Source organism: Meles meles, chromosome 7 (assembly GCF_922984935.1).
Source record: "Meles meles chromosome 7, mMelMel3.1 paternal haplotype, whole genome shotgun sequence".
NCBI classification, from domain to species: Eukaryota; Metazoa; Chordata; class Mammalia; order Carnivora; family Mustelidae; genus Meles; species Meles meles.
The window spans coordinates 16,033,774-16,046,928 of record NC_060072.1 but is presented as its reverse complement, the minus strand read 5'-3'; the positions used below and the strand labels follow the sequence as shown (position 1 = coordinate 16,046,928).

The window sequence follows — 13,155 nt, the reverse complement described above, 5'->3', positions numbered from 1 at the left end:
CCCATTGATCTTGGACCCTGAGCAATCAGATTAGCAGTCTGGCCGCCCTGAGAACAGAGGGGGTTGCTGAAGAAAGGCCAGGCAGAGGGAGCTGAGCCAGGAGGAGAGAGCATGACTGGGTGTTAAACCTTCCATACTGTCTCTAGTCCAGTTTGAAGGAACCCATTCCGTCGTCTCTTTCAGAACCAGAACTGAGAGCATGTAAATTTGGAAGCTGTGGGGTAAATCAAGGTGGGTCATAAAATCAGGGAGAAAGCTAGGCTACAAGAGGAGGAGGAAAAGAAAGCCACTGTGCAAAGAGGAGCAGAGAAGAGGGCCTGTAGTTCTCTCAGCTCTGCCTTCTCCAGTTCTGGTTCCAGCTGCGTCGCTAGCTGCATTTCTTTTTCCAAAAACTTCAGATAAATTCCCCCTTTGTGTATAAACTAGCTTGGGTGGGTTTCTGCTACATATACGTGTTCGGTCACTTACTTCATTAAGTAAGAGGAAATCAACCAAATAAAGAAGCAAGGTCCCAGTTCAATTCAGCTCATTGCAATTTATTTAATTTAAAGATAAAAATGGAAACAAACAAACAAAAAAAAAAGAAAAACAAAACAAAAGTCAATTTCCAATGAAAATACAAACACTTTGGGTTGTTATCCAGCTTTTTTCCCCCTGTAGGCTGTTCTGGGCTCAAACCAATCAAATGAACAAAAACCAATTTTGACTGGAGCCATAACGCATGTTGCACCAATTAAATTACACCAATATATTATTATAATACCTTTGAAATGCCTTTCAGACCAATAAATAAAAAAAGACAAATTCAAATAAAAAAGTCAACTTTTTATTACCAAAACAAAAAAAAAATAGAAATTAAATAAAAGTCACAACACGGATTAAAAAAAAAATGTGCAGTCAAGTTTTTCTCTCTCTCTCTCTCTCTCTTTTTTTTTTTTTTCTTTTTTTTTTTCTTCTAGGAATGATACCATGCCAGTAAATCCCTACAGAACATTTCCAGTTTGGCAAAAAGCAGTCAGTTGATCATTCACATTTGTACTCAAGACAGCAGGCCAGGGCGACACTCCCCTGAATTTCCCCCTGAAAAGTGCTCCCCATCATCTGAAGAAGCAGCACCTCATAACAGGGATGGAAAGTCAGGGAGCACTTAGCATTTTCATTTCGCCTAGGGTCTTGAAGCACTTCCTGAAAACTGATCATGCCTTAAAATTTACCTGTAAAAAGAAGTATAATTCTACTCCTTTGGCATATGTGTAAACTAAGACATGGAAAGGCCAACAGAGGCCAGAAAAGGACCAGGAGAGCTGACATGGAATCTCCCGCTCGGTCCACCAGGTCATAAAAGTGTCTCTCACTTGTAATTCCATGGAAATGAATCACACATGACTTCCTTGTTCGGGGATTGGCTGGTCGGGATGATAGGACTTAATCAGGAAGCAGGGAGCGGCATGTCAGGGCTTTTCTATTCCAGGTTTTTCCTTGAAAGGACAGAGTCAACACAGCTTGTAGAATCAGAAGATGTTAGCAGAATGTCACAAGCAGGCAGGGGGCCTGAGAGACGGGCTACCCCAGCCCTCCAGTCCTCATTAAAGGGAAAACTTAGCCGCCCAAACACTGCAGGTGTCTCAAGCCACCAGCTAGTTAGCAGCACACCAGGACTCAACTCAGACCCTCTGCCTCTGAGTGGAGGACTGTCTTTGTCACAATCCACGGTCTGGGTTGATGGACAAAAGAGAACATGCATGTGGGGGGATTTTCGGGGGGAAGGGGAGAAGTAGAATGATTTTCCTTAATAATGTCATTGTAGAAGGATGGAAAATACTAAACGGACATAATCACTTGGCGAAAGGAAAAAATGTCTCACCAAGTAGGTAGGTGTTATACCTTAGGCATATTGACAGCAACCAACTAGGCCAGCTGCCATGCATGCGGGACCAGCAGTGTGGCCATACAGGCTGTCCAGAACAGAGTACACAAAATGAGACAAGGAATAGGAAGCTTGAAGGCTGCAGGATGCCCCCCACATACCCACACTTCCCACACACACAATTGACTATCTACAGATTTTTTTTTCCCTTTGAACCTATACTGGAGCTCAGGAAGGAGGTATAATTGAATCAAAGAAACCAGAGAAGCTTCCCGTAACACACCACCCAGGTGGACCTGAAGGCATGCACAACCCCAGAGCTGGTGGCAAGGGGAGAAACGGAGCCATCTTCTTAGGACAGTTTTACTCCCATGAATGTTCTCAGTGCCTTACGGTGAATTCTTTTGCATTCTCCCTATAAACTACTGTTGGTTTTCCCAAAAATACCCCCCAAGACTAGTCCTCCTTGTATATCTTTGTGGCTAGTAGAGGCTGACCATCTTGAAACAAGGCTTCCCATTTGCATAGCCAGTAGGATCTGAAGTCATCTCAAATTCCCCTATGAAACATTCCTTCCAAACCCAGAATCTGAAGATGTCCCATTGTGGGACTGACATCTTATCACCTGTAATCTGGGTGTCTAGATGTTAAATATCTAGTTACATTACTTTTTATGATAAGAGTCTTGCTATACCTCTTTCCTGCCTCCTCCAGAACCATCTGGATGGCTTCTTGGGAAATGTTCTCTCTTCTATATGCTTCCTCCCAACCCACTCTGCTCTTTCAACACCTTATTTATTTGAATGGGTGGAACTTTCTTCTCCCCCAAAGTCTAGGACTTCAAACCCGTGACAGAATCCCTAGATACAGGGGGAGCACCTTATGCCTACCTTTCTTTTCCTCATCCAAATATCCCACCTACACACTAACTCCCTAGAAGCAAACTTGCCCGCCTCTGCGGATTCTACACTTGGTGGATGGGGAAACCGTTTGCTAGTAGTAAACAGGGTAAATGGTTGAGTCAGTTACTCCTTTGGAGACTGTGGACAGCATCACATCCAATTCATGCAGGTGAGAACCCAAGAGGCAGCATTCCAGTTAATAATGAGATGTTAAAGAAATCGACAAATTGCCCTCTTGTTTGTGTGGACCAATTTCCATTCATCTGCCCAAAGACCTCAGAGGATCCCAAGTTCTGTTACACACCAGAGTTTTGATCTCTGACATCATCCTCCTTCTCCCTGTCCACCCTTGGGAGGTTGTGCTAAAGAGCAAGGCAGACATTGGGAATGAAGTGGGAGACAGCAAGAAGCCCAAAAATCACCACGGGCTGACTCTTAAGTCCTTAGTGGTGTTCAGAGCATTCTCTCTCTGCCCAAGGCCCTGTCTTCCATTCCAGGTAGAGGACCAAATTAACAAAGGACCCAGGAGAGGCATGAAAGACAAGCATAGATCCCACAGGATGCCTCGACGCAACACTTTCAGGGCTTAGCCATGTCAGGGATGGCAACCACATGGCATGGATGTTACTGCTCCCCTTCCCATTTCCAAGGCAGCCACTGCTATTCAATCACAGCACTCCTTCCCATGTGCCTAGGGTACTGGCACCAGCACACCCAGCAGCCATTATCAATCGATCACCGATTCAGGTTCAGGTGGCTGAAATCTACTTGCCCACCCCATGCAGTCAGACCAAGCCTGTTCACGTGAGGAGGGAAGAAGCAAGGTCTGAGCTCACCCCAGGCAGATGGCCCCAGTCTCTCTTGCCCTTCCTCCAGGAGTATTTGGACAACTTTTAGGTATATGATCCCTCTCCCATATGCTTCCTCCCCCCCTCCCTCTTAGTGCTGGCCAACACCACCTCGCCTGGACAGTTGGTCCTCTGGGAAGTGCCACAAAGTAAATGCCAATTAGGACCTAAAATCTGACTAGCAGTGGGCAGGACTGGCAGACAGCCCACTTCTCCCTTTCAGGTGCTGGCTCGAGGCTGCACACTGGGCCAACCAAGATGGCACCGAGCCTTCTTCAGTCTGTTGTCACGGCCAGCAAAGAGGTAACCAGATCACTAGCACAAGTCATCGCTCCCACAGCGCCCCCAAACCCACCCACCACCCAGTCCCACACCCTGGGGAGCTAATTAAGCTTGCTGCAGATCTCCAGAGCTTTCTTGTAGACCTGAGTCACATCGTCCATGTCCATGAGGAGGGAGAAGCTGCTGTCTCCCAGCCGGTTCCGGTACCGCTTCAGGTACTGGGGTCGGGGCCGGTTCTGGAGCCCCTCAAAGTCCTGGATCTGGAGGAAGTTCTCAGCAGAGACGCAGCTACGGATACGCTGGCGGGCAGGACGATTCTCCTGCAAATCGAGCAAGTCAAAGGAGTCGCTGGACAGGACGCTGTCGTCACTGATGACGCTGGAGGGCCGGCTGTAGCTCCGGGAGAGGCCCTCGGCGGGGACGCCGGGCTCCAGCAAGGATTCCAGTGTGGGCATTTCAGGGCTGACGAGGGCCGGGTCCGTGGTCCCTGCTGAGTACTTGCTGCTGTGTTTCAAGATGCCCTTCCTGCGGCAGGAGAGGCCGTGGGATGTCCCCCTGGCAGGGTCCGGGGGGCTGGGGGAAGGCAGCCCACTGCCCAGCCCGTCGTTCCCGTCCAACAGCTCCGAAGACTCACTGCGCTCCGGTGATGAGTAGTAACCCGACTCTCTCTGCTGGGTCTTCTTCAAGATGCCCTTCTTGGGCATCGTGGCCGACTGCTTGGGGCTGAGCTTGCCCGGCACCTCCGCCTCGGGGGAGCTTGGGAGGGGCACGGCGGTCCGGCCCAAGTCGGGCTCCATCTTGAAAGCAGAGGGTAAGGCAGGGCTCACGACGCCCTCGATGAAGCCGGTGCTGTGGGAGCGGTGTTCGCTGTTGCTCCGTTTCTTCAGGATCCCTTTGGGCCTCTTGGAACTCAGCTTGGATGGGCTCTCGGGCATCAAGTCCTGGCCGGACTGGACAAAATCGTTCTCTTTCTTGGACTTTTTCAGGGACCGCTGCCGTTCCAGCATGACCTCGGAGGCCCCGGGCTTGGCTAGGCCCTTGATCTTGGCCTCGGCCTCGGCCTGCAGGCCCGTGGAACGGTGGTGCCAGTCGATGATGCGAGCCAAGAGCGGCGACTCGGAGTTGGGGAGCGCATCGCAGTCACAGACGCTGCTCTTGTAGCCCCAGTTCACCCACCAGTGGTTGGCGATGTCCTCGATGGTGGCCCGGCGATCGGGGTTCACCATCAGCATCCACCGAATGAGGCCTCGGGCATCTGTGGCACGAGAGAAAGAGAATGATGCATCACGCGAGCCTTTGGCCTTGACGGGGCTGACGCTGCTGGCGGGTGACATGCTCTTGCAGGCGGAAGACCCGGTCCTGCCACCCCAGGGAGCAGGAGCCCAAGTCTTCCAGACGGTCCCTGGAAAGCATCATCGGGACATGGAACCACAGGCTAGGGCATGATCAAACTCTGGCATGTTTTTCCATGCAAAGGAATGTTCTAGAACTACCGAGCTCTCCGTCAACTCAGATCTTCATTAAATGGGGAAGGCCAGGTAACTGGAGCAGATTCCAGACCCGACCCCAAGCGGGGCCCCACCATTCCTTCAGTGGATATCATTTTACCGAAAGGGAAAACAGGGGGAGATGACCTTGGCTTTTCTGTAGTCCTGTGAGGTGGTCTCATATAAACACGCAGTGCTCAAGGTCATGGGGAAAGTGTGTCGGCATGAAAAGGACATCTAGGGCTGAGACGGTGAGAGCAAAGCTCCTTGTCAAAGAGGGAGAACGAGAAGGATGGCACATGTGGGCAGTGCAAGGGGCCATCCCCAAGGCCGGCCTGACCCTGGGCCTTGGCCAGGTCCGGAAACCCACGCCCAGTGAGCTCACCTCCTCTCCCTCTCTGACAGACGCCGCAGCCTACCTAGCCGGCAGCTCACACAGCTCATCTAGACCTGCTATCTGCTTACAGCCTGGCTGAGACATTCCCTGTGCACGTTTTTGCTGCCAGAGAACTAGAGGAAAGCCCCGAAGGGATGTTGAGGAGGCCACAGGAACCAACCGACTCTCACAGCATATAAATGGACTTTTAAGATCAAACCGTGCTCCCCCAATGGGAGGTGAATTATATCCTGGGAAGGTGCTGCCTCGCCCTCAGCCACTTATGTGGGCTAATGAGTAGCTGGCAGGGGTCCGGCAATGCAATCAGGGGTGAGCTGCGCCCCTGAAAAGTAACAGGATGTTCCTTCAGTCATTCAGGAAATATTTTCTAGATTCCTGCAATGTGCCAGGAGCTGTGTTGGTACCAGGTGGGTCACCTGAAATGTCTCAAAAAATACACACACACACACACACACACACACACACACACACACACACATCTATCTGCCTATCTACCTATCTATACGCATATGTATTCGTTATTCACGGATTCTGTATTATAAATTCTCCTGCTCACTAAAATGTATTTGTAGCCCCAAAATCAATGTGTGGGCACTCTCCCTGTCATTTACGTCCATTTGCAAAGTGGCAAAAAATCTGAGTCTCCCCCAGCATGCCCGTAAGCTCCCAGCCAAGGTCGAAGGAGACGATGCCACCTTGCCCTCCTGTTTCCACTCTCATACTGTAAACAGGTGTAATTTTCGCAGCCTGTATAGTCCATGTTTTTCACATTTTTGTCCTTTTTGTTGGCGATTTCACTGTGTAAAATGGCCCAAAGCGCTAGCTCTGGTTACCGAGTTCGAGAAGGCCGCAATGATGGGCCTTACGGAGAAAACACACGTGTTAGGTGGGTTTTGTTCAAGTACGAGCCATCGCACTGCTGACTGTGAGGCTGGTGTGAAGGAGTCAACAGGATATTTTAAATGAGGTGTCTCTGGACCGAAATATACATGAAACAAGGCTATGTACTGATCAGTTGACACCAATACTGTGATCAGAGCGCGGGCCCTATATTTGCTCTAGGAGCCGTGCGGCCTCGGTATTCACTCACTCCGTGCTCATAGCAACTTTGTGGAATGTAACTACTGCAAAGAGTGAGAAATTGGCTGTGCGTGTGTCTGTGTGTGTGTGTGTGTGTGCACGCGCGCGCGCGCCCGGGCAGCCTGTCTATATAGGAAGGTCTGTGTTAACTACTTTCCAAAGACAGCCAGGTGGACACACTTTTCAGCCACACATCACACTTTCCTAGCAAGAGATGGAGCTTATAATCTTGGTTGCTTTGACCCATAGAGCGGGGTAGAAGTGACATTATCTGCCTGTCCAGCACAGAAGGCCTGGAAGCTTCTTCTTCCTCCATCTTAGAACCCTGAGCTGCCACGAAAGAAGTCGAGGAGGGCTCCTGGAAAGAGGGGCCTGGAGAGGCAGCTCGTGGAGAGGGAGCCCATGGGGAGGAGCACTGAGCAACTGTCACCCAGCCAGACCCAGCCCAGCTGCCACCTGAATGCCACTGTAGAAGCAACCCAAGCAAGGCTAGAAGAGCTCTAGCCAACCCAGGGAACGGAGAGCTAGGGTACCTAGCTGTTGTCTAAACCACCAAATTGATTCAGGGCGGTGGAGGAGGAGGGGGATCGAGTTGTTACAGCAATAAATAATGAATAATAAAACAGCACCTGTGGGCCATGCCCCAGCTGGGGGCACAGTGGTGAAAGAAAGCAGTTGTCCCCCTCATGGCACTGGGTCTAATGACAGTGGTTTATATGACCACACAGACTAGGAAGGACTTCATGTGATCTCTCCTCCAAAATGGAATTTACAGTGGAGAAATTGAATCTACATGGTAAAGACTCGCCCAGTTTCACCCAGCAAGCGCACAGGACTCGGCTTGCCTGGTGTAGAGGACATTTGGTCTAGAAATTCCATTTGGGAAGGTTTGGGCAAAGCAACCTAGCAAGCCTCTTTGCCAGAAGGCAAAAATCTGGAGAGAAAAAGAAGGGGAAAAGCAGGAGACTCCTTACAAATGTTAAAACAGAAGCAAAAAAAGTGTGAGCTACAGCAGGTAAGCCAACCACTCCCGCTCAACCACTGACCCTCTCAGGGCACACACCTGATGGCTGCGTGGGCTCCCGGTACTCTCCGCTGCTGATCTGCCGAATGAGGTTTTTGTGATCGAAACCATCGAAGGGCATTGTTCCGTAAACGAGAGTGTAAAGCAACACGCCCAGGGCCCAGCTGTCCACCTGGAGCAGAGAGATGGGACATACCGGAGGTGAGAAGCCACCCCTAACGACCCCAGGAACTGAATTTAGCACGACGTAGCAGATGGGTTCCCCCCTTCCGAAGCCTGACAACTGATAGGCGGTGCAGTTGTGGGCTGCAGCAGAGCCTGACCTTCCCATCTCAGAGACCGGGAGTCCCAATCTGTAGAAGGGCTTTCTTAAAAAGATAATCTCCTTAAATCCTCAGGATGGTGTTGTGAAACAGGGAGGGCCTGGATTATTTTCGGCCCCATTGGACAAGAGCTAAATGATTTCTCCAGAGCCCCTCTGTATCTCCAGGGTGGGTGCTAGACTGGGACACGGGGCTGTTCACTCTAAATCCAGGCACCAGGGCCTTCCAGCACCTTCTTCAAATGGATCAGGGGCTCCCAACTCAAATGCTTACAAGAACCAGGCCTGCAACCAGGACGAACAGAGCAAGTGAGAATGTGGGGTACAATGTGGGAGTGCACGGACCCCCCCCTAACAGAGGCAGCCACCCCTCGGCTAACTGCTGCCCCACAGTAATGTAGGCCCAGCACTGCCAGATCTTTTCAGGAAGTCAGAAACCAGACTTTTATGCGAAATCTCCCAATTATCGAATGTTTTGTCCATTTTCTTTTAGAAAGACTAACGTGGCCAGATAAAGCATGCTTGCTAGACAGATCACAGGCCGCAAGCTTAGAATCCCAGAAAGAGATCATCGAAGATCAAAGAAACATTCATTACCTATGATGAATGGACAGTGTCAAGTTTCTAGAGTTTTATAAATTGAATCCGATATTCCTCCCGTACATTCTTATTTTAGGAAGACTTCCTCGTCACTGCAACTGGCAGAGCCCCTTGGCATCCTTCTCTCCACCTCCAGCCCTGCCTTCCAACACTGTCCAGCAGATAAATATTTGGAGGGAGACATTTCAACCCACCGAGCTGCTGCAATTTAAAGGATAAGGAGGGGAGGCCTCTCTCTGGAAAGAGAACCATCCTTTCAAAGAGAGTAATCACTCACAACTCATCCATTTGCAAAATAGCGTTTTCACATACACATCTCTTACAGTGGCCCGAGAGCTTTAGGCATATAAAGAAATGCGTTTCTCGTGCATTAGAAGTTGTGATTAAAACTGTATTTCCTTAGCGGAACCTCGCAGTTGGTTGAGCTGGGCCTCTTGGCTCCAGCTCAGATCATGATCTCATGGGTCGTGGGGTCACGTCCTGCATTGGGCTCTGTGCTCAGCTCCGAGTCAGCTTGGGATTCTTTCTCTCCCTCTCCCTTTGCCCCCCCACCCATGTTCGCTCTCTCTAAAATAAATGAATAAATCTTTTTTTAAAAAGCCTGTATTTTTTTTGTCCTTCCACATACATTTTATTTTTTTTTTTATTATTTCTTTTCAGTGTAACAGAATTCATTGTTTATGCACCACACCCAGTGCTCCATGCAATACGTACCCTCCCTATTACCCACCACCTGGCTCCCCCAACCTCCCACCACCCGCCCCTTCAAAACCCTCAGATTGTTTTCGGAGTCCATAGTCTCTCATGGTTCATCTCCCCTTCCAATTTCCCTCAACTCTCTTCTCTTCTCCATCTCCCCATGTCCTCCATGTTCTTTGTTATGCTCCTGTATTTCCTTAATTGAAGATACATGCTGTCAAAGATATATGCAAAAAGATATTCGTTGCAGAGTTAGGAGTTTTTTTGCTTGGCTTTTTGGTTTATTCTAATAGGGAAAAACTAAAAACGATCGGTCTAAATCTTGGGAAGTGATTAAATTAAGGTATATTCATACAGTAAAAGATTATATCATCTTCCAAAACCACGTTTTTAATAATAACAAATTCAAAATACGTCACAATATAATTTTAAGCCAATAAAAGGCCACACGCATATATGGATACACGTATATATAATGATGGCTATTATTTTTTGAAATGTAAGAGATCAACACTGGAAAAAAGTATAAAAGAAGAGTCACAAAAATATTAAGTGGTTATCTCTTGTAGGGGAAATTGTAGGTAACTTTATTCTCTAGATTTTTCAAATTTTCTCCCAGGCATCTATATTGTGGCTTTTATGATCATGTGAGGAAAAGCTTTCTTCACTTGCTTGTTTTTTTGTTTGTTTGAAGTATTTCTTTTTTTTTTTTTTTCAGCGTAACAGTATACATTGTTTTTGCACAACACCCAGTGCTCCATGCAATACGTGCCCACCCTATATCCCACTACCTGGTTCCCCCAACCTCCCACCCCCCCACCCCTTCAAAACCCTCAGGTTGTTTTTCAGAGTCCATAGTCTCTTATGGTTCGCCTTGTTTGAAGTATTTCTTATATGCAGTTCCTGCCGTCCCTGCTACCTTTCCTTCCCTGGCCACACCCCCATACACCCCAGCAACTTGCTCACCTCAGGCCCCCGGTAAGGCCTCCCATTGACGATCTCAGGAGAAGCATAGAGTGGGCTCCCACAAAAGGTTTGCAAGAACTTGTCTTTCTGGTACAGGTTGGAAAGCCCGAAGTCGGCAATCTACAAAGAGAAGAAAGACCCAGAGAGGCCGGTTAGCGTTCCGGGGGTACCTACCTTGAATCATCTGAGCACTAGAGCACCTGGGTGGGTCTGCCAGCTAGGTCACTATTATTTCTCCAGTCCTCAGTTCCCATCAAAGAACCAGCCCACAGGACCAGGCCAGTGACTGCCAGCTGCCGTCCTCAGCATCACAACAGAGTCTGCTGGGTCTGCACCCTAGACCTTCTCTCACTTACTCCACCTGCTCCTTGCATGGACCTGACCTTCACTTCGGTTTAGACCTGCTCTGAGAAATATCCACAGAATCACAGGCTTGACGTTTCCAATGCACCGGACAGCACACAACAATTAATCCGGAAACAGTCCGCCTAAAATCACATAGTACCCACTGACTCTGGAAAACTGTGGCCAGTGCCATTAATTCGACCCCCTTCTCATCCACCCCCACTCTACCAGGAATTCCATTCTGCCAACCTCGTGACTCTAGATAAAACAGACCCAGAGTCCAAGGTTTTGAGTCACTGGATATCAGCCCAAAACTCTGCCACTAGCCATCTGTGTGACATGGAACAGGTCCCCTAGGTACTCTGAGCCTCAGTTTAGCCACCTGAAAATGGGAACCCAGGATCCTTTCCTGTTCTGGATCACAGGATTAGTGCGAGGGGAAAAAAAAATCAATCACTCAAGATGAGACCATGAATGTTAAATCTGTTAAGTCTTCAAATTCTGTAGGAATGCTCTGCCTGGCCCTCTTTATCTGACAGGCACACCCGTGCAATCACTCTCTTCTCTCCTGGACTCTTGAAGTGTTTTATTCATTATCCTTTATGGCAGCACTCTTCCCTGTGTGAGTGTGCGCGTGTGTGCATAGGTGTATAAGTACATAGAATCCCATATATACATGTCGCATAGATACGTGGTCACGTTATGTATGTACATATACATGTATGGAGCATATATAAATACATATGCATGCACACACACACACATATATAAAGAATAAATTCTCCTTGTCCGTCCGACTCTGAGTCCCCTGAGGCAGTGGCACGTTCCACATTTTCCCTCATCTATGTTTCATCCATGGCTTAGTACCTGCCTCCAACCCAAGAAATACTTGTCACTCAAAATATTTTGAAAAGCACAAGACAACTAATAGAATATGCAGAAGAAGAAGAAACTTAGTCCCCACGTACCGAACAACTTCTTTTTTTTTTTTTTTTTTTATTTGACAGATAGAGATCACAAGTAGGCAGAGAGGTAGGCAGAGAGAGAGAGAGGAGGAAGCAGGCTCCCCGCTAAGCAGAGAGCCCGATGCGGGGCTCGATCCCAGGACCCTGGGATCATGACCTGAGCTGAAGGCAGAGGCTTTAACCCGCTGAGCCACCCAGGTGCCCCCCGAACAACTTCTAATTACCAGGCACTGCTCCGAGCACCTCACCCTCGGGAATCCAAGAGCGTTTACAGACAACGCGAGCATACGTCACGCCACTGAACGGTAGAGCTAAACATGGTTCCGGTGGCAAATTTCATGCTCTGGCTATTCTGCTGAAATTTTTTAGGCAGATCAAGAAAGTGGGGTTTTGGGAGATGTGGGGAAGCATCTCAGGAAGGCTGGCTAGCAGGCGGCAACACAAAGCCGTGTCTCCAAACCTTCACTCCAGCCTTCTGAGATGAGCCGCTGTGGGTTTCTGCCATTCTCCGGGCGGATTTCCATTGGAGGCTTATAAATAGGCTGAGCGATTCACATGCCCGGGGAGCAGCCCAGCCCCGGTGGCGCTGAGGCTCTGTTCTGAATGCAGCCCTAGAATAAGCCTATTTTCTAAAAGTCGCCCCTGAATGAATGAATAGAATGCCATTGAAAGCAGCTGGTGTCTAACTGCCTTCAGAAAATGCGTTCTCTGGGCTCAGATTGCATTTAATTGCCCTGAATTCCACTTTCTTATCAAGGCCTCTGATTCGCTTGCAGGAAGTTGGTTGGAAGCTTATGAAGTGTGCCCTGTCCGTCAGAAAAGGAATGGAATGGCCACAGCAGCCCCCGAGCACATCCCAGGGCTTTGTCCTCAGTGAGCGCAGCCAAGGCCAGGCCCCAGCAGAGTACGAAGTGGGGGGATGGGGGAGACTTCCTCTTCCCACCCCCAGTGTCCACGGCTTCCAAATACATGCACCTGTGAGAGGTGCCCACGGCTGCAGTGTGCGGATCCCTGCGTGCACACGCGCACACCGGCTTGCTCCCAGTCCCGGCGCCCTTGCTCTCTGCAGCCGTCCTGAGAAGGGTGTTTATGTTAGGGCCTAATCCCGTCCCCACACACTGATGTTTATCAGCCTCTCCCAGTAAAACTGTCATTGCCGCTGACAGAAGATTAATAGAAATGTAGATTAGCCTATGTTCTTGGCACTTCAACGGAAAAGGAGTATTAATCAACACACACACAGTTCTCAAACCTTGAACCACCTAAACTCGGGCGGCAGCTCTAAGATTTCACGCCCTAGGGAGGCGACCAGAAGCGCAGCAATGGCCACTGCTTATAAAACTCCTCAAAGCCTCAGCTTCTCATCTGCAA

At 49.1% G+C, this 13,155-nt stretch overlaps 1 protein-coding gene across 1 annotated transcript in view; it reads right to left on the bottom strand.

Moving 5' to 3' along the window:
* Positions 1–528: 528 nt before the first annotated feature.
* The window catches only part of NUAK1 (NUAK family kinase 1), a 70,366-nt gene continuing 57,739 nt past the window's right edge, over positions 529–13,155 (bottom strand). Inside the window, exons 5-7 of the mRNA XM_046012862.1 lie at positions 10,475–10,594; positions 7,927–8,059; positions 529–5,154 (exon numbers count right to left, since the gene is read on the bottom strand). Of these exons, the coding sequence (XP_045868818.1) occupies positions 4,001–5,154; positions 7,927–8,059; positions 10,475–10,594 (1,407 nt within the window). The 3' untranslated portion in view covers positions 529–4,000. The remainder of the gene's footprint in view (positions 5,155–7,926; positions 8,060–10,474; positions 10,595–13,155) is intronic.